Source organism: Prenolepis imparis, unplaced genomic scaffold (assembly GCF_030444845.1).
Source record: "Prenolepis imparis isolate NDT839.2.m4 unplaced genomic scaffold, iyPreImpa1.0 SCAF_12, whole genome shotgun sequence".
Taxonomy (NCBI): domain Eukaryota; kingdom Metazoa; phylum Arthropoda; class Insecta; order Hymenoptera; family Formicidae; genus Prenolepis; species Prenolepis imparis.
This window is the reverse complement of record NW_028141170.1, coordinates 1245105-1267793: the sequence shown is the minus strand read 5'-3', so window position 1 is coordinate 1267793 and position 22689 is coordinate 1245105. Positions and strand designations below refer to the sequence as shown.

The 22689-nt window shown below is 34.2% G+C and overlaps 1 protein-coding gene across 2 annotated transcripts in view; it reads left to right on the top strand.

The window, feature by feature from the left end:
- LOC145943840 (ras-related and estrogen-regulated growth inhibitor) overlaps positions 1 to 22689 on the top strand; it is a 38842-nt gene that overhangs the window by 12187 nt on the left and 3966 nt on the right. For both annotated transcript variants that reach the window (XM_083051708.1, XM_083051709.1), the window contains 2 exons: positions 2721 to 2797; positions 18163 to 18344. In XM_083051708.1, coding sequence (XP_082907834.1) covers positions 2721 to 2797; positions 18163 to 18344 — 259 coding nt within the window. The remainder of the gene's footprint in view (positions 1 to 2720; positions 2798 to 18162; positions 18345 to 22689) is intronic.

Here is a 22689-nt window from a genome sequence, read left to right as displayed (position 1 = left end):
AGAACAAAGTGTGTATCAATATATTTTAATCAATTCTAAAATAAATTTGTTCTTACACAAATTTGAGAATAATACAAGAAATTTTTAAAACATAAAATTTTGAAATTATAACAAATTAAAAACAATTATATAAATATAAAATATTATATAAATATTAATTATAATTATATATAATAATAATATAATTATAACAATTTAAAAATATATCTAAATATGTATGTAGGTGGAAAAATCAAAGACCTATAAATTCAAACATTCAATGATGACGACGAATACTTTCGAAATAGTATAGTTATTACCAGCTTCCACATCGCACGACTTAAATTTGATCCCTCGACGAAAGATCGAGGATGATCATCCTCGGCAATTTCGATTACAAGGCATTTGTACGAGCAAACCATCGTCGTTTTACGGGACTCTGAAATAATCGGTCCTTTTCATCTCTCGCCATGATACAACGCGCGCGCTTGTTATTATTTCGATCTCGATTAACAATGCAAATCTCTTCTTGCGTGGAATAATTCTAGGCAATGATTTTAGAAAGCGAATCTCGTTGCATTGTCGATCCACTCGCGGATGGGAACGTTTTGTCCGCGCGCGGACAAGATTGCATCTCGTGCATCCCGATAGATCGACGATAGATCACGTGAGCGGAGATGAATCTCTAGCAAAAGTCAAATTCGCGCGATCGGTGACAGTTATATCTCCAGTTACATATTCGACGAAAGTGTGTCACAATCTTTTTTTTATATCAGTTTTTATTCCTTTTTTTTTTTTTTTTTTAATTAAATTTTGTACTCTTATCAAAGATTTCTCATCAAAGACATAACTTTCTATATATCACCCGATATGCAAATTTGTCTTGTATTTAGATTAGGTTACATTTAGATTTCTATAGATTTTATTTTTGCATTTTCGCTTAATTATTTAAATATCCATTCGTTAAATTCGCCTGATTTCTTCTTACAAGCGTGAAAGAAATCTTCTTTGTTTCATATATATATATATACGCAAAGTTCAAATTATATCTCACGGTCTTGCAAGCCTTTTTCCGCACGCGTTGATATTTCTTCCACGAGAGGATGCAATGAATTTTCCGTTGCAACGCTTGGTCAAATCGTTTCTCCATCAGCATTGTCCGGCAATAAAACTTTCTCGAGCGTAACGGCCGCTAATATAACGAGCATCCTTATTTGCTTGTTTCTGCGCTTCTCCAGCTCTTCGCTGGCCGACACTACAAGGTGTTTATGAGTTTATTTATCGTTTATTTATTACGTTTACCCTGTTAGGGCTACTGTGCTCAACGTGCTTTCGCATCTTCTCTCTTCTTCTTTTTCTTCCTCTTGGTGCACGTGCTCCTCGAGCGATCTAATCAGCTCCGAGGAATATGAGCTTTCCCTTTTTCGCTCGTCCTGTCAAAAACGATAGAACAAAGTGTGTATCAATATATTTTAATCAATTCTAAAATAAATTTGTTCTTACACAAATTTGAGAATAATACAAGAAATTTTTAAAACATAAAATTTTGAAATTATAACAAATTAAAAACAACTATATAAATATAAAATATTATATAAATATTAATTATAATTATATAATAATAATATAATTATAACAATTTAAAAATATATCTAAATATAGGAGTAGTGGAAATGATCGACCAAAACTAGCAAATAATAAATTTATTTAAATTTCACGACGTTTCGACCATATGATTGTGGTCCTTTTCAAGTGAAACAAAATAAAATTAGTTACAATTACATCTCAATTATACACGATTGTCATTGTACAGCATTTTTTATTAAAAAGTCAAATAAATTGAAAGTGCGAGACAGCAGACAACATATCCTCCCGAAGGATCGTCACAGAAACCAATGTACAATGACAATCGTGTATAATTGAGATGTAATTGTAACTAATTTTATTTTGTTTCACTTGAAAAGGACCACAATCATATGGTCGAAACGTCGTGAAATTTAAATAAATTTATTATTTGCTAGTTTTGGTCGATCATTTCCACTACTCCTATTTTTCTGACTAGCGATCGTTAATAATAATTAAGATTTATATCTAAATATGTATGTAGGTGGAAAAATCAAAGACCTATAAATTCAAACATTCAATGATGACGACGAATACTTTCGAATTAAGAATCGAAAAATTTCAGAAATATAAGACGCGACAAATACATGGAAAGATTTCTCTCTCTCTCTCTCCAGAGATTTAAATATTTAAAGAACAAAATATTCTAGAAAAAATTATGTAAGAATGAAAAAATTCAATTATCTCTTAAAATCAACTGAGCATTTTTAAATACGTAACAAATATTACAACTAGATTATATATTTATAATTCGAGCGTATCTAACAATCCAAAATCTCGTGATAATCTAAAAAATTATCCACGAACTTTTTTGATCGCAAATTTTCAGCAAAAGCCACATGTCATTGTCAATAATAGTAATGACACAGCGGTGAACGTTAGCGTAACTAATTAGGATTGTCGTTACTAACTGCTCCGGCACTTTCGCGCATTAGCCGCGTTTTCTATTCTTGGGAAAATGTCGCTCAAACTTTTCCAGAAGAGATCGTTTATAAATAATGCCGATTAAGAGAGATTGTCGCTGTTTTCGATTTCTTTGCGAGCCTTGTAAAATACTTTCAGCGATATTAATTTTCCTGAAGATAATATCATGTTCGAAATTTTTTTATTTGTTGCAGATTTTCTCTACCGTCACAGTGTTACTATTGACAATGTCACGACTGAAGTGGAGATACTTGATACTTCCAGGTGCGAGGTAAGTTTCAATAAAGATCAATTTTGTCTAATAACTTCAACTATATCTTAATATAATAAATATATAGAATATTATAAAAAAAAAAATTTTTTTGAAATATACGATTTTATTTGATCAAGGAATAAAATATTTTATCAGAAAATAAAATCATACTTGAACATTTCAAAATTTTTTGATATAATGAGAAACATTTCAAAGAAATTAATTTCTTAGATTTTTGAATTTGTTTCTTCTCGGATACAAATTAATCTAAAAGTATAAGACTATAATTGTAGTCTTGCTAAAGAATCCTATATCAAAGGATTTTAGAATTTTATTATAATCATATACGGTACTCGAGATTATAAAGACATTCTCATTTCTTTCACCACATTTTCACGGACAATAGCAAACTGATTTGACAGATCGATTCACTTGGTTAAATTATGTTTGCGTGCGTTCTCGTGGCAAGGGTGATAAATAATGCATCGCTGCAACGGTATCCTGTGCAAATCTGTATCTTTTCGTGAGCCATTTTATTTTTGCGGTCTGCAAAAGATCCTCCGTATATGTACACTCTCGAGACGAATCCTCGTGACGCGTTCCGAGGCAGGATCTTTCAAAGGCCCGGTCTAAATATATCTTCTTTCAACGGAGGCCCCGTAGGGCTCCGTAGCCCTTAAGGCCCATGTCCATCATATGTTGGTGAAATAACGAGCGACTCGTGAATCGCAAAGGCGATATTCTGATATTATTGCAAAGCGACTTCGAATCCTTAACACATCTTTCTATTATTTATATATATATCCGCAAAAATCGACGATTTAATCTATAAATAAATTTAGTTCCGCGGTTTATAAAAAAATACTACAAAATTTAATATATATATTTAATAATAATAAATAATAGTACATACACAATAATTTTTTTCTGTCAATTGTATGATATATATATATATAAAAATTACTCGTTTTTAATAATAGATCTCGCATTTTATTGAAATATCTGTTGGGATTTACGTGCGCGCGTGTGTAATCACACAATATAGTAATACAACTTTGTACTTTTGAATATATACTATAAACTTCGAGCATATATATTTTTCAAACGTGATATGTTGTTCGATAAAAATGATATTTAACTTAAATCTTCCGCGGACGATCAGTTACAGATCTACCTGACCTTTCCTAACCCGATTCTTTTAGAATACGGCAACAAACGTTGAGTCGAGGCGGAAATCCTGCGAGCTGACCCGTTAGTCGTATATTTGAATTGAATAACGATCGTCTTTAAATTCGAATCTAGGCGACTACGACCGCGACTGCACGAACAACACGTGGCTTCACCTGTCGCGGTTATAATGCTCGTTGAAATTCCAGCGAGGTCGTATAGCATGTAGGATCAAGTATTGTTCTCCTTTTCCGAGGAATCCTTGCTAAATTCAAACGTAAACAGCGTAAAACTCGTGCAATGATAAATTGATCTTATCTTTTGATTTTCAAAAAAATTTTTCATCTAATAAATTCTACAAATTTAAAGAGTCAAATTCGAGAATTTTTAAATCTTAATCTATTTTTCCACGTTCTTAAAATTAAAAAAATTAAAGTTGCAATGCTTTTGTTGAATATTTAGAAAAATTTCAAGTTTTTAAAATTCTGAAGTTTTAATTTACCAGTTCCAAATTTCGGGAAATTTAAGCCTTTAGGTTTTAAGTTTCCAATAAGGCCCGGATTATTCAAGAGGAGGAAGTGTATTTTTAAAATCGTAATTGCGTTATAATTTGATAATAGCACGAAGAATAATATTACACAACAAGAGAATAAGTTGCAATTTGTTTTCGCGAATCCCCCTCCGGCTCCGGTTTTGGCATTATGTATCCTTTCCCCTTTCCCTCGATATAAACGGTGAGAAAGTTCATTCATAAAAAGTATTTTCTGCACAAGTTTAAGTATTGCGAATCTCTGGCGCCTTTTCATGGCAGAACGATTGCATGCATTTATTATGTTAAATATCATACTAAAGAGCAGACTTTCAAAATCGATATAAAATTTTATCATTACGTATTCGTAAAATATTTTGCTATTATATCAGAATATGGGAACAAGAGGTGTGTCTATCTTTTTTATTAACACGTAATTTACACCGTCAAGTAATAATTTCTCGTTCAATAGAAATCAAAATATTTTAAACTTAAGAGTGGTTTCTTCTTCTGGACAACCACAGACGCATAATTCTCGCAGGATGGAGAGGTTTTAAAGGACATTTTAAAGCAGATTTTCAAAAGCCGCGCTTCTCACGAGCTGCTTACACGCATGTTACTACACCGACACCCGTTGGTTGTTCGGTAGCCCCGCAACGAGACTCGATCAGGCCCGGGTTGTTTTTAGCAAACTGGTTTTTCTACCCGCGGCTCACAATTACCGGCTTCCTTTTTTACGCTGCTCCCCAAATGTTTGCACCTGTCGCTTAAAAGGCCGCGGATTCGCAGGATGGCACGCTAGATGCGAATCTTTGAGTTCTACGATTTATTGAATTTCCTTTATTCCCCTAAATTTTCATCTCAATTTCCAGGTTATTAGGTCTCTGAACTTCCCAATTTTTAGATCTCCATTTTTTTATTTGCGTGTTCTAAATTCATATTTAGGTAATTAAAAACTTGTATTTTTGCATCGATAAGCTTTTAAGATTTTATAATTTATTATTTTTCGAGAGCTTTTTTTAAATTTTTACAACTATTTTTAAATTCGATTCTTTTTAGACTTGATTTCTGTATATTTGCACACAATAATTTGTAATTATTAATATTTAAATACCTCTTAATTATAGAAATTATTCGACTACGCGTTGCACCATTAACCGATACTACACGATTTGCTAACTTGTAAACAATGCTTGTCCATTTAGAAACTCTTGTATGTAAAACGCGTAAGAATGCATGCACCGTTATCGTACCATAAAATAAGTAATCTATAACAGGAAGCGATATTGGTGATTTGTACGCGCATAAAATTATACTCTAAACGCGCTCTTTAAAAAACAATGCTTAATATTTTTGTATTTATGCAATCTTGAATTTTGGGGGAATTTTTTATTGCTACAAATGAATAGGAATATTTCGAATTCTATTAATTTCTCAAGAAAATTATGATATAGGAATGTTGTTGGTGAGCAGGATCTAGGAAGATCGATATCGATGTGGATCAGTGTGGCAGTGGTCCAGGAAGTCGACATGACTTCGTGTAGACGCGGATCGTTAAATACGCTGTCAACTGGATATTCTTATCTAATTCTTCTGTACCAATATATCACGCCCGATATGTGAGGTTTCATTGTGTGAACGAGACTTTTAGGTCGATCCTCTTTACTCTCGGTAAATCTCCACGAAACAGCCTGGTATACGCCAGGATTAATCAATCCTCGACAACACGCTGTTCATCATGAGTACAACATTTACGAGCAATATATCGTTTTCATCTCGACATTTTTGTTACCAGATTGCCTCGGTTATCAGTCACGTCCAACCTCAGTAAATCCGAAAGCTATTATTAAAGACTATTAATTATTGTTGTTATTATTAAAGATTAAAAATTTCTTTTTTTATGTACTGTGAAGAAATTGTGTTTTCACTTGAATATATGTGCGTATGTGTGTTGTATTCTCTAAAGTTTCAATTTTCAAACATTGGTATTTCAAGTTTAAAAATTATATCTAATATTTTGAAATTTTTAAGCTGTGTGAAATTATCACATTTTTAAATTACTAAAAGCTTTCGATTTTTAAAAATTTCGAAAACATTCCTAAAATTCTTAAATTAAGTTTTCAAGTTGCTGAGAGAGGAAGACTTAGGATGACTGGACTATCTGAACTATCTGAAAGTCGTGTAATGGATATTAGAACAAACAATCGATAATTCGTCGCTAAGCTAAAGTCTCAGCCGTGCTACTAAAATGCATAACGCATTGGATGTTCGCGATGTAATCTTTCCAATTATCCCAGCATTCCTCTCACTTTTACCGATATCTTTACCGCGATATTACATTCACCGAAGATATTTAATGTTGTAAAGAGAAGCGGCGTAAATTCACAGACATATCCTATATTTCGACCATGGCACGATTCGCTGAAATTATCGAGATATCGCTGCTTCATTCTTACGGGCACATCTCGTCGCTAAATTAAAACTATCTTTCTTATATAATCAGAATACACAACTTAAAATACGTATATAAAATTTTTTTTACTATATAAATTATACAAAATTCTGTAATACAATATAATTGAAAAAAGGACGTATTTTCAGTTTTTCTACATAAAAAAATGTAAAATTTTGTGAAACAATTTAGCGCGCGAAATGTTTCTTCTTTTTATAAAACGAAATTTTCCATCTCGACGATAATAAATTTGCGTTGCACCGGATGCCGCGGTTTAAAGGGCACATAAGCCCCGCATTTAAACGCGCTCTAATCTACGGAATTATCCGTTTCTTACGTTATACTATACGTAACGTGCATCCCTGATATTCCGATAGGCCGCACGAATGCACAACGATACCGGGTGCGATCTACCGGCACTTTAAAGTGCACGAACCCATTGAGCGCACGTGGTCAACGTCCGCTCCTTGCAGTTTTTCAGCTAGACACCCTCTACGTATATACGCTCTCGTGTAGCGGATACCGATCCTCCGGTCGCCGTTAAGATACGCCTGAAAATCGGCCGACCGTACAAATGTCCTTGGAGATAAGCGCCATGCAAGGCTGGCCATTGCAATCTGCATTCGTTAACAAGGAAGTGTTCGGATCTGTGTCTCAATTTTTTACCGGTTTTTATTTATTATATACATGCACGATTTATTAAGTTTCCTCTTTTACGCTTGATATTTTCAGATTTATTTTCGAGAATAATTAAGTAATTATTTTTCGGTCGTGTATATATAAATTATTAATATAGGTCAAACTTGAAAAAAAGTACGAGATAAGATTAACAATTTTCGATTGAATTGATAGAGTATTTATTTTTCACCGTAAATATATGTGAAGGATTTTGACTTTCATTAGTTGTATACTAAATTAACATAAAATTTCACAAATTTAATCATAGTCGCGGCATTCAAATTAATTCGGTATTCGTCAATTTATGAATGAAATTATCTTTTAAAATAACACTTTTTTTATAACGCGAATAAATGTCGTCATTGTAATTTTAAAGATGAAATATGTTTTACGAAGTAAGACAGAAAAGTTATGTGACGTTTTCTTCTCACTGTCAGTTATCGAAAATCTCTCCCTGGCCCCTCGATTCCGACGTCTATGAGCATACTTATGTTCACGCGAGAGTTTACGTGCTTGCAGCAGCTCGTGCCAGTTTAGCGTGCGTACCTTTGACCGTTTTACGCGTCATGTTAATGACGAATACCGTTCTAACGCGATGGGCAGTTCACCGATCCACCTCATTAAGCACGCAATAAGCAGATCGAACTAACAATAAGAAGAAATCGTGGCGAAGATGTTTCGGGCGCGCGACTGGAAAAGCTACAGAAAAAATAAAATAAAATAATATATTAAAAAGATTGATGATTCGTTTTTTTTTTTTTTTTTTTTCCAATTATATAGTTGAAAAATGTGTGTTAAATTTAACAAATATCACATGTCCCAAACGGTCCACAGAAATTTTTGTGTTAATTTAACATAATACGGATATGTTAAATGATGACACGAATATTGTGTTAATATTTTAACATAAAATTAATGCAAACTTCAAGTAAACTTAAAATAAATTTTGTGTTAAATTAACATAGTTTTAATGTAAAAATTAACTTAAAAAATTGTTAATTTTACATTTTATCATCCCCACTTATATTATAAAATAAAATTAACATTTTTTTCTGTAAATTTTAACAGATAAATCTTGTCACTAATAATATCGAACATATTTATTGTGTAAAATTAAAAGTAAATACACATTGTGTTATTTTTACACTTTTTTTCAGTTATTTTAATAATTTAACATTTGAGTTCAATTAACACAACAGCAATATGTTAATTTAACACAAAAATTTTAACGGGGATCGTTTTTAACAAGAAAACACAAATTTTCAAACTGTGTACTTGTAAAATAAACTTTATTTGTATCTTCTGTTATTTTTCTTTTCGTCTTAAGATCTTAATTATGAAATCGATTTAATGAATTATTTACTATCGCGTGACAAAAATCGAACAGTCTGCAATATTATTTTCATTCGCAATATGAATGGAATTCGCAGATCATTCATCCGGCACAACGATATCACGTCGAAAGAATTCGGCGACGCTCATTCTTCGTCGTTATTTCTCTCGGACGATGGTTTTTCTTGGAAAACACGCGACGTGCTATCGCCAGTAGCAATTAGCGACGTGCAAAATGGCGCCTTAGGCACGCGCGACAAGTCGAGAAGGAAACCGATGACGTTTTTTTTTTTTTTTAGCACAGGCACAGCCTCTTACAGCCGGTCCCGATATTGTATGTATGTGTGCGCGTCCGACGAACCGGCACGCGGATCGTGATGTCAATTACTAACGAAGACAGTCGCCGGGCGAACTGTCACAGGCATCAGGCCGCAGTGACAGTGGCACGCGCCTTAATTCGCGTTCACAAGACCGCGAGAAGCGGCTATAAATCCTTCCCCGGATGCCTGGAACGTTTCTTGCCATCATTGCCTGCTAATGTCATGTCTCCGCGAATCTGAACTTAATTAATCTCGTATACATCAAGCGTCATTTTGCACGACATAAACTTGGAATCAAAATCGTATAATTTATTTTTCACTAATTAGATTAGAATATATTCCGTTGAAAAAAAAAAGATGAGAATGTCTCGCGATTTCTTTTCAGGATGCAGACAGGTTAATATCGATCGATATTTTAATTGCTATCGATTTCGCGTAAATGTGTCGCCGATAATTTTATTTACTGGATTCTCGTTACCTTCTATGGTATCTGGTAGGCCTCCACTGACACGGCCGCCAAGATAAACGGCGTGAATGCACTCTTAGGTCCCATTTGCATCCGAGAAGGACGATTCGTGACACACGATGAAATGATTTATTTCAATTTTAATCCGTGTTTGCGCGCGAGATTAAATTTCCATTCTCATTCATGTAACACGCGTTAATATATCTTTAGATGTATAACCCCGAAGATCCCGAAAAATATTTCAATCATCCGGAGCCTTAAAACTTCAACAGTCAAAATATTTTATCCATTAAATAAATATCGACTCGATGATTATAGTATTCGAATTTCTCTCCGAATCGCGAACGTTCTAATGCTTAAAGACTGTCAGACTAATGCAGGTTCTTTGACATGAAACTTGAAAGAGTTGCAATAATCGCACTTTCCTGCATAACCGGCATGCCAAGCTATGATCGCTCTCGGGCCGAGTCGGGTTTCATAGAATTTCCGCTTGGCTTCCGAGAGAGAAAGACTCTCTTGCAAGTTGCAATATCGATCACGAGAATCGCGGTAGGTGTTCTCCACGCGGGTATAATAATAACCCGGCTTAACAAGGGCACGGGAGTTCAGGTAGGCGCTCTCCAGCGGAATCGGCCACGTATAGGTAGGAAGTCGAGCAACAAATGGGTAGGTGGCTGCTGACTGGCTCTCAACTCGGCTGGCTTTCGACCTCGTCGACCGCCACGATTAATACTTCCATCGTGCATTGTTCCTCGTCACGTAAATCTCCGGCCGGCGAGATAAGACTCCACGGAAACCATTTATAAGACCGATTTATATCATTACTAACGCGCGCGGCTCCTCAAATATCCTCGCGTCAGCTGATCGTCTTATTATTATTTCCTCGTCTCGTAACCATCTTCCCGTAACATCCAACTAGTCATCGCGAACAATTGTAATTGTATATCTGTAAGTTCAATTATTAAGATTTACCGAGGCAATAAATATTGCATGATAATTAATTATGAATGATTAATTTATAATAAATAAATAATTAAATAGATAGACTTTTGAAATAATTATTATATACATAATGATATATATATTTTCGTTTATATAAGGAAGAAATAAATAAAAAAACAGCTTTACACAAATACTACTGTTTTCGTAACGTTTCACGGATAAGAGAAAAGGTTCAAAGTACTAATGCGCGCTTTATATTTTTCTCCTCGTATTCTTTTCCATTTCACTCGATCAATTAATTCCATTTCGATCTCGCGATAGAGAAGGGAAAGTTGATTAACCACGACCGTGCCCGCCAACTGACGTTAGTCATTGCAACCGGTCGCGTACATCGTATTTTTATAATCTACATACGATTATTCAGTCTATAATTTCGATATATAGGTCAATGTCTCGGGCCGCAATAAAGTATCAATCGTACTTCATCTCGTACCGATCGCGCGGACGTTCCACTTTTGGTAGATTAATTTTTTTCTCCTTCCCTCTACCCCCATCTCTCTCCCTCTGTCTCACTCACTTATCTCGTTTTGTTTTATTGTCATTTTCGCGTGTCTCATTCCTTACAATCTACATATGGTTTTACGGGTCAATGTTGCGCGGAACCGCAATAAAGTATCAATCATATACCGCCAGACCGCCTCATCTCGCCGCAGAGAGACCAATCCGCTCCGCTCTGGGATGTTGAGCGCCGCGTGGTGCCCAGGTGTGTTCCGCCTCGCGAATATGAAGAGTGCCAGCAGCCTGGTGACACACTTCCCCAATTCTCGCATTGTTCTTCATCCGCGTGCACGTACGAAATAAATCTCCGAGTGAGAGGGTGGGAGCGGTGGGAGGGAGGAAGGAAGAAAGAGGGCGAATCCGCTGGACGGCTGGTCCCCCTGGCCTCGTGACCGGCTCGTAATTGCGATTGCTTTTCGTGGGAGGGTCGGTAGATAATTGATAATTAAGCGCGTGCCCTCCTGCCCCCGGGAATGAAGCAGGGGTTAGGAGGAGGAGGAGGAGGAGGGAGGATCGAAAAGATCGTAAATGTAACGACGTTGTTTCGGACCGGTATGATGCCGGATGCTGGTCGGCAACGTTTGATCGCGTTTCGTATTCTTGTCTTAATATCGCCGCAAGTACACTTTGAATCTCTCTTATCTTTAACTTTATTGTAATTTTTGTGAATATCCAATCGTACTTTAGACACTTGAAAATAATCGTATATATTTCGGCAATATCGAGTAATTTCAGTCTTTCTAATTTAAATATTCTTTTGGAGTGTTAATATAAAGAGATTATTTTCCAAAATTATATGTGTGTGAGATTGTAAAATGTTTTATTTAATTCAGGTAAATTCGATCTTAATTGAAATTAATATCTTTGATATAAAAAGTATTTCGAGCTTAATTAAAGCGAATTAAAAATATCGAACTCTCTTTTCTGGAATGTGTGTACATGTCTTAATTTAATAATTTTTATCTCTCTTCGCCTCAATTAATTTGCGTCACTTTCGTGATTGTTGAAAATTTCTAAAAATGATCCTACAAATCATTAAACTCGCGGTACGCCGACAAACGATACTCAATTTCGATCTTGATAACGAAGTTTCGGATCGACATTGAAATTCCATTGCCGGTTTATCTTAATTTCTTCGTGGTGCACATGTGTGCAAATAAGAACCGCGTAAACGTCGATACATATGTACGTCCCGAGGGTCCCGAGTATCTTTCGAAGACGATGGCTTTTCTTGTTTCTTCGAATATAGCAGAGAATAACAGTTATACCGTATCGGAAAACAAAAGGAGATGAGGTGCGCAAAAACTTTAAGTAGTAGGTCGTTTTTATGTATATGCGATGCGCGAAACGTTCACGAGACAAATAAAAGTTAAATTAAATAACCGAGTTAATGACGTTATTACTTTGTATTCGTAAGAAGAATATAACTAAATGTCGTAATTAAATACTTGTTTTCAACTTGTCCGCAGTTTAGCGATTTCAGAATGTCGGAGCAATAATTCTGTTTATTACAATATCGTTGCTTTTCATTCTTCTCCGCACTCGGGGGTGGTCGTTGCTCGTTTCATCGACCATAAATTCCTGTTAGTTCTCTCTCCTTCCGTCTCTATCTTTCTATAATAGAGGCGAACCCGGTAGGAACTCTATCGCTGTAAAACTACGAGTAATAACACTGTAACTCATTGTCAATGGCCAAGCAATAACGCGGCATCCTGCGGCGTCGGATTAGTTGGTGTCGCTTTCGTGGAAACATGCATTGTCGCGCGAAGAAAAAAGATCATACACCTCGAGACACGTTCGTGGTTCTATCTCGAGTCATACCATTGGAACGGTTATATGTTGCAAGAAAAGCGGAGAATTTACTCGGAAATATATGCAAGACTCGTATAAAAAAATAACACGTTGAACTAACAACAAAACTAAGCGAAAATCAAACTACATTATTGTATTAGAATAGAGATTTTTAAGTTATCATACAATGCCGATTTTTTTCTTACAAAAATATAAATAAGATAATTTAATCCAGCTTCCTCTCTCTTAATTAATTATTTTATATTTCAAATAAAGATTTTAAACAGATGATAATAAAATTTTCAGAATGTTACTTTATATCGTATTGCACAACTAAAGGTTAAATGAGGCAGGGTATTCTTCGCAGATATTTTTTTCCACGAATCACAAGCGTGAATCATGATACTGGAATTCAAGATTCAGATACCTGGGGAGATCCACTGATCTCGGAATGCCGTTTATGCAGAATATGCGATCTTCTAATCGGGGGGCATTATTAGTCGATAATATTGGCGCTATCCGTAAAGGCGAATAGCCTTTGGGATCGTTATCTGCGCCACGAACACGAAGGAACATAACTTCGTCGTCGGAGCGATCGTTGCTTATCCGGCGGGATCGCGTAGGTGTTAAAGCGCGCGGTTCTCGCCCACTTGAATCGATTCCGAATGAACAGCACGATCGTTCCTATCGGGTGTCCTGTTAACTGTCGCGCCGTTAAGAAGACCGCCGGTCGAAATTTTTCCAAAATGTCTTATACAAAACACGAAGTTTTAATTTTGATTTTATTGAACCCAATTAATTTAATTAATATTAAATTTTACACGTCTTTCACCTGGCTTAGAAAGTTACATTCCATAAATGATGGATTTCAATCTAGTTTAAATATTTTAATAAATTTTATTGTAAATTGCGTTGTTTATAAATTAAGATAAAAAATTCATGCGTGTCTTTAATCAAATTTATGTATATTAAATTTCATCATATGTATATTTAATCTAATTTTAATTATATAAGAACTATTTTAAATATTTATTAATCAAAATTAAATGGGATATAAAAGTCTATTCGCAAGCGAAATTAAATGTAAATTGGATTGTTGCATATATGAGCTTGCTTATTTGTCATATTTAATCGCGACAAAATATGATGATTAATGAATAATCACGACGCGTTTTCGCGAAATTACGCGACGCAAAGTGTATTAAAACGTTATTTAATCAAGAGACGTTCTGCATTATTTCATAACTGGATGGATCACGTCGGCGACGTTGTGCAATCCGCCGTCGATGCACTCACGTGACATGCGTGAATGCAATTCCGGCACCGCGTTCAATTGCTTCGAATACAATCGGTCAATAAATATTTATGAGCAAGGTTCGAGCCATGTCTCACACGACGCGACAGATGCACGCCTGCCCGATGTTTTACGTCGATGACGTCTACCCGGTCGAGGTTACGCGACAGATTTGGTACTCGTTTAAAATTCTCAAATGAGACAGATTTTATAAAAAGATATATGATAAATTTCGATTCGCATTTTTTTTTTAAGTAATTAAAAATTAAAACAAACACGAGCTTGTTGATGCAGTTTTGTCCATACTATGAATATTTAGAGCACATTTATCTCGTAGTATTTATGAAAATTAATTTTACGACTCATTATTGCACAACAGCGGAGTTGTACATAGAATACAATATACAATAATATGCAAGTAGATTGAAATATAAAACAAAGAAACATGCAAGATAATTAAAATTTCAAGAAACAATTATTGCACAGTTGAAAAATTTGTGTTAAATTTAACAAGTATCACATGTCCCAAACGGTCCACAGAAATTTTTGTGTTAATTTAACATAATATGGATATGTTAAATAGTGACACGAATATTGTGTTAATATTTTAACATAAAATAAATGCAAACTTCAAGTAAACTTAAAATAAATTTTGTGTTAAATTAACATAGTTTTGATGTAAAAATTAACTAAAAAAATTGTTAATTTTACATTTTATCATCCCTACTTAAATTATAAAGTAAAATTAACATTTTTCCTGTAAATTTTAACAAATAAATCTTGTCACTAATAATACGGAACATATTTATTGTGTAATATTAAAAATAGATGCACATTGTGTTATTTTTACACTTTTTTTTAGTTGTTTTAATAATTTAACATTTGAGTTCAATTAACACAACAGTAATATGTTAAATTAACACATGAATGTGTTAAATAATTAACACAAAAATTTTAACGGGAACCGTTTTTAACAAGAAAACACAAATTTTCAAAACTGTGTGCGCGTACTAAAATTTTTTAATTATTTTTTAAAACAATTATTTAATAAAAGAATTACTCAATTTTCGAAAAATAAAAATTATTGGTGGACGAATTTTTGTAAAATATAAATAGAAACAATTTTTTTATTTAAATAATTATAATCTAATATAAATAGTTATATATTTCTTGAACACAATGAATGTCGAAATATTTTATATATTTTTATATGAAAATATATGTATTTTATAAAAAAATATTTAACTGTAATAATATTTTTGCAGTACTTAAAAAATCTATAATATAAAGTCTAGATATATAAAATTATTACGGTGCAGATAAACAAGCAATAAATTTCACAACTAACAAATAAACAAATAATAAATTGCTTGCCTCATGATATTTCCGTTGTTGTCTAACGCTACTCCAGGGTTCTTTCTTCTCTCTTGTTCACCCCTTATTGCGTCTTCGCGACACTCATTCGCGAGCATACAGTTAATTACGATCGCGCGCGCATTATAATCAACGAAATACGACGATCGCGCGACACTTTGCATTCTCGTCGTGAACCTTATTGTATTACAACGGGAGAATAACACATATACACATACACACATGAAAACTACATCGCACAAAGCTTCGATTCGTTCAGTATTCAGAAAATTGTGTAACCAATTCATACCGCATTAATATCACACTCATGTAAATTCGATCGATAAAAAGTTTCAAACGCGATGCGAAATATTCTAACACAAATGTTTCAGAGAAACTATGATAATCGCTTGTATGTAAAAGTCTTTATAAAATGATATTCTATAATTTCTATTCCCTGTCACTTTCTTTATAAATTTAATACAATGCCTGCCTGCTCGAGTCTCACCGCATGTATAATAACAATGCGACATGCATAAACAATAGCGCGCTAATGTTTGTGTCGCAAAGACCAAAGTCGTCGTATTTCGTTGCTACGAAATATTTAACGTACTATACAAAATAAATTCACACGGAATATTTTATTCTTTGTATTTTTAATTAATTAATTTTAATAATTAATGCTATGTTTATTAATTAACAGTCACCAATGTATCATAAATTAATTATGTATAACGATTCTTACTTGAATCGTCTGATTCTGTAATTTGTGTATTTTTGTACACGCTCTCAATCTGAAAATGATTAGTAAATTATATTTAAATCGGAGAAAAAATCTGAAAGTGATATATTTAATATTTATGATTCCCATCGTATAACACATATCTTGCTACTCTTCTTTTAATATATCAAAGCAAGTATTTCTTGTGATAATTTAAAGTAGGAATCAAAGTGCGACAGACAATCAAATTTCATTTTAAATTATTATTTTATTATGAGCGATACAAATTTCTTTAAATATGCTTACATATATATTAGATGCCTTTCGCGCTTTGAATTTGTAATTAATCGTCGTAAAACGTTATTATATAATCATTTTCGGATTGAGATAATACACGAATCGCAACATCGAATGACGAAACGAAAAGTCGTGATACAATCATTTATTAATAATTAATTTGAAATTCGAGAAACAAAGATGATAAATAAAATTAGTTTTATCCGAGAGGACTGAATAGAATCGTTATCAAAGGCTAAATACAAGAAGAATTTTATTGATTAACGATATATGTCTAATACACCTTAACTTTACGAGTGTTGACTGAAAAATGATATTTTTATCTCCGCGCGCCGGCCCTTTTATTTATATTTAATTAATTAATTAATGATGCAAATTTAATGTAGGTATTAAATATTTAAAATGTAGAAGTTTTATCTTAAAAATTAGTTTCACTTTGAATAATTATATAATTTCAGCATAATAAATATTAATAGTCGATTACACTTTGAAATTTTACAACTCTACACTGTGTAAAATTTTGACAATTAAAGTTATATGTATATAAATCTTCGAAAAGTCTTACCGAACTTAAGTTTCGGGGATTTGCGTAATTTCAACACTTACTTAAATGAGATTCATAAATTTTAGGCTGCATAAATCATGACTCACACTCGTTAAATATCCAGCAAAATTTTTATATATTACGGGTATAACCGCGTAATTTTTGATACGATGCAATCAACTTTAATGCTCTCTTTTTTACGGCGGGATATCAACAATTCTTAAGACGTTACAACATTGCGTTGCAAGGTGCGCGTATTCGCCGTTGTCAGAATTCCTGTGGCGTTTATTTACGAGCACGTTACACGCAATGTTAATTCGACAGATTTAACCGTAAATAACGCCCGTAAATAGGCGGAGAACCTTATTCCCCTCTTCTTCATCTCCCCTCAAGGTATATATGTTTATCTCGGTCTATAAAATTCAGTCTCTCCGCCGGATGTGCGGCAGTTTAAGCGATGGCTGAAATTTACGGATGCAAGTTGAGGAATGAACGCGCGGCGAATTTTCAACGCGCTCGTCTCTCCAGCACACTTTTTCTCATAGTCATTAAAAACAGTTTTATTCGCGTACGTAAATAGATGTAGCCTGAAATAAATGCTCTCTCTGTCCCTCTCTTTCTCCCTCTTTCCGAGAGATAAAGATACGATATTTTGAGATGCGAAAATTTTGAACCGATAGAATTGTATGAATTTATTAAAATTTTAAGGTCTTTAATAATATCTCTGCTATAAAAACTTTTCTTTAGAGTAAGGATTTCCAATCCAAGATCGATTTCTATTTGTCGATACCATCTATATAAAAGGATAAAATATGCTGCATGCAAATGTGCTAAAATATCTATATACAGATCCGACTGGAGATATGTCAAATTAAATCCGATTCTCCATTCTCGACTGTCATATAGTAATCGGTCGTGGTGTTTCGTCGATTGTTTCAGGAGAACGGTTGTCTGTACTCGCACATACGATGGGGCGAGGCCTTCGTCGTTGTCTACAGCGTGACATGTAAGCGGAGCTTTCAGGAAGCTCGCGGACTCCTCAAGCAACTCGCGGATCTACGTCTGCCATCCTACTTCACTGCCCTCCTCCTCGGCAACAAGAGAGATCTGGACCACGCGCGGTAAGCATAAATCACATTGTTGCAAATATGATTAACGGTTTCGTAAGAGACAGGCGTGTACCTTCGTATAACGCGTGTCCGATGATGATCTTCAATACTAATGTACGACCAAATAAACCGCGCATTATATGTTCACTTCGGGCATAAAAAACGGTATAATTATTGATAAATCAATATTACGGCACGGCAGTAATTTTTCATCACTTTATCAACGCGAAAGAAATCCTTTTAATTGAGTCTCGTATATATCGTATCACAGTTGATGATTATTTTTATTGTGTTACAATTAATTAATCATTTTCTGTAAGTTTTAATTAATCGATATATGTAAATGAAATGTGTGCTTACGTGTTTCAATCTGTTGAATAATAGATTACATGACCGTGATACGATGAATATTACCGAATAAATTTTCCGTGGCAATAAAATTAAAAAAAAAAAAAAAAAAAAAAAGATAAAAAAGAGGAGGTTTTTATTCGTAAATAATGTTGTGCTTATGCGTGGCCCATTTCTACCCACGGCCTCGCAAGTCTGGCACACTTGGCCGATTGGCGTCTTTAAGGAGTCTTCACACGACGATACTCTTCTGTCAGTATCTGAAATATTTCATCGATTAACGATATAATCTTTCTTTTTAAATTCAATGCATTAAGAGTGTATAATTTCCGAAATTTTAATATTGGACTTGATGAAAAAAAAAAATCTAAAATCGAATATTAGAACCTTGCATTAAAAAATTGATTTTCAATTCGACAAGAAATCTGTCATAAGAATAAACATTTTTTATCTTTCGAGACTTAATTTAGCGCTAAATGTGTGTGATAAATAAATATGAAATTTGCGGAATCTCATTTTCGAAATAGAGATTTATCTTGCCGCGGAGCTCGTTCGATATTCCGATACGGATCGTGATGAGAACCGCTTAAATGGCACAAGAATTACAATATCATTTCGCGTCGCGCGATCTCCGATCGCCGACTTCGTGTATCGCCTTCAGCGCATCGTCGATTATTCGATCGTTTCGTTCTTTCTTTTTCTTTCTTTTTTTTTTTTTTTTTTTTCATCGTCGCACTTACCCTACCGATCCGCATACGCGCGATTTGCCATGCGTATGTATGTAATACATACTATATATGTGTCCGGCCTATTAATCCCCGCAGTTCACTTTCCATCTGCGAGTAACAGGATCTTCGCCAGTGTTTCGTTTCCTAGACGAGATGAGATTTTGCGTGCACCACGCGATTTGCGTTTTTTCCAGACGGCTTCCCCCGACGTTTTATTAGGTTGTTCCAAGCAATTTTGTTGCCCCCTCTGCGATCGGAGAGAGAGAATAATTTGAATATTTCGATCTTTTACAAGCTGCGATTTAATATTTTATTCATTGCATTTCTCTCTCTCTCGTATATTTTGTTCGCATCTTTGCGAACTGTTGAAATTATTCGAAACTCGTTCGGAGAACTTGGTCACTTTGGGATTTTTTTTTATATCGCGCTCTCTTATTTGAGATCGAATTTTTTGCGACGCGCATAAGTTTTTTGTTAGCGTGACACTTGTTTTCGCAAAAAAAAAAAAAAAAAAAAAAAAAAAAACGAGTTCGATGAACCGAACGTTGGATCGGATGGAAACGATGACGGAGTAAGTTAATCGGCCGACTGGTACGTCAACTCCGGCAAGCGACTCATCCAAGTCGGTCAGGCGACAGGTAAACAGATCTGGCGAGGTATAAAATATCGCGCGAACGGTTTTCTAGATTAAATCGACGAACGACTCGACCACTACCGGGTGTATTTCGAATCGGTGGCATCTGCGGTCTATGATATAGGTGTCACGTGTCGTGTTTCGCATGTCGGCGCCGAGAATCCGGCGGTTTGACATATAAATATGTAGATAAATAAATGGGTGTCACATACATATAGGTACTAATAGATATTTGCCGATAAAAGAGACACGAGTATATCGAGTTGTTATGTAAACTTCCTCTCGATTTTATATCGAAAAAGCATATCGTGTTTCTTGGACTTATGTAAATTTTACAACTTGTTGATTTAAAAACGAGTTACAGTTTAAATATGGAAATTTAAGAAATTCGAAATTTTGACATTTCTATTATAAAATTTATAGGAGAGAAAGTCATAAGGAAGATCTTAATCTCTTATTGATAACTTTATAATTTGACAAAATAGTCTTATAATCGGTGATAAAATGAGATACGATCTGTTTTTATAAAACAACTTTCTTGCGCGAATTTTTTGACAGATTATAATTTTTCATCCCGATATACGTAAAACGAAACGTTATCGACGAGGAAAATAATGTACCTGGAAGACGCGCGGATACAGACAGGTGGCTTGCGTGTGCAGTTTATTCTCAGGCATCAATACATCTTGTCGCATTTTATGCAACAAGTCGCTCAAAGTGCATCATTGCGTTGCGTGATTCGGGCGAGAGAAAGCTAGGAAATACTAGTACGCGCGCGTTCGTCCTTTTTATTTGTAACTTGAATAAAGATTGGCGGCGGCGGCTCATTAACCTTGTCGGATTGGCGCGGCTTCTTGTGTGTCTGTCGAGAATAAATATACATTAATAGGACAGCGCGATGCATGTCTAATGAGTAAATTTCGAATTTTCCTCGATACATTTCGTCAATTTACCGCGCACCGTGATAATTTCAAAATAAATAATTTTTTTTTTTTTTTAATGTAAAGTATATCTCGTGTTCGATTTATAAATCTTACATTTAATTAATTCTAAATAAATATTCTTTAAAAATTTCTTTTCTCTTAGTAAAATATATATATTATTAAAAAATAAATTATTTTGGTGATTGATATTAATATTATGTTAACATAGAATTATTTCAGATTAATTAATAATTCTTAATCTAAAATCTTTTATTTTGAATATATGTAATATATGTAAAAATATATATATATAATTTATTTTTAATATATTTAACCGATAAAAATAATCTTTATATTTTCAGTTTATTATATTCTGCTAATAAATCATCTTTATCACTCATTATATCGCGAAGACCGCGTGTCTAATTTATTAGTTACGGAAAAAATACGTAGATGAACAGAAATTCACTCGGTATTCTTTTCTCCGGTATTCATCGAACGAAAAGGAATTTTCCGCGCGATTCTCGCAGGAATGCGGATTGTCGTTAACGAAGGTACGCTCCTTTTCTCGCCTTACGAGCTACCTTCTCGTCCTTACGCCTCCTTTATGGGGCTTTGCATACCGGGAGGAATCTCACCGATGATCTAGTAACGACGACAACATTACAATTACGCATGATTTTACTAAACAGGATGTCTCGGAGGTGTCGGGAGTATATCCATGAAGGAATTCAAAGACAATCTATCGCTAAGTTTTTTTCACATCTCTTCTAGATTAAAAATTAATTTCAAGAAAGAAAAATAAAACGATGTGTAATTATCGATGATAAATCTAATAAAATTTGAAACTTTATTCTACAGTTTTAAAGAGAGTATCGATCTTAAAGTATTCAAAGCTCAGCATATTTATTATTAAATTGGTGTTTAAATAATTTAATAATAAATTTAGAACATTTTTCTTTCTCTCGCTTCTAAAATGCTAAACGCATGTAGAAAAATAGGTAGATGGAAGACCGAGATAGATACAATAGAATTTGACGGATATATACTCTCGGCATTTCAGCCTTTTAACTTGGAGTCAACCTTTAGACAAGGAGAATTATGAGGCAGAGGTCGAGCAAGTTTTACGGGGCGCATAAAAGCGTGATCAAAGTATATATAAAACGTCGTGGAATCGCTGAGAATTTCGTAGAGGAGCTAACAAAGGGAAAAGACGGCGAGATGTCTCGATAGCCACGGGCGAATAACAAAAATGTCACAAATCTGCCGATGTTGCAAGCGATTGGTCGCGTCGATCGGCGACGGCAATATTGCTGGCGGGAAAAGAGCGATTCGATTTACGTAACTGGCATTTTGATGGCATGCAAGAGATACACACTCTTCGTAACTGTCACGATTATCGTTGAGAAATTTAATTAAACCGGAATTATTCGAGATCTCTCTCTCTCTCTCTCTCTCTCCTTCTCTCTTTATCGCTTTATAAGATGAGTCATAAATTACAACGCACCTTCGCTTACGTGTCGCATGAAGAGAAAATGATCAGCTTTAAATTAATCGCACCGGGTGTGACATCGTTTTGTATATGAGACCTTCAAAACTCGATAAAAATAGATTTAATTAATCGTGAGAGAGAAAGAAAGAGAGAGAGAGACAGAAAGAGACTTATAATTAATTAAAATTCAAAAATTGTAAAATTTTCTAACTTTAACAAAATGTTGCAAAGT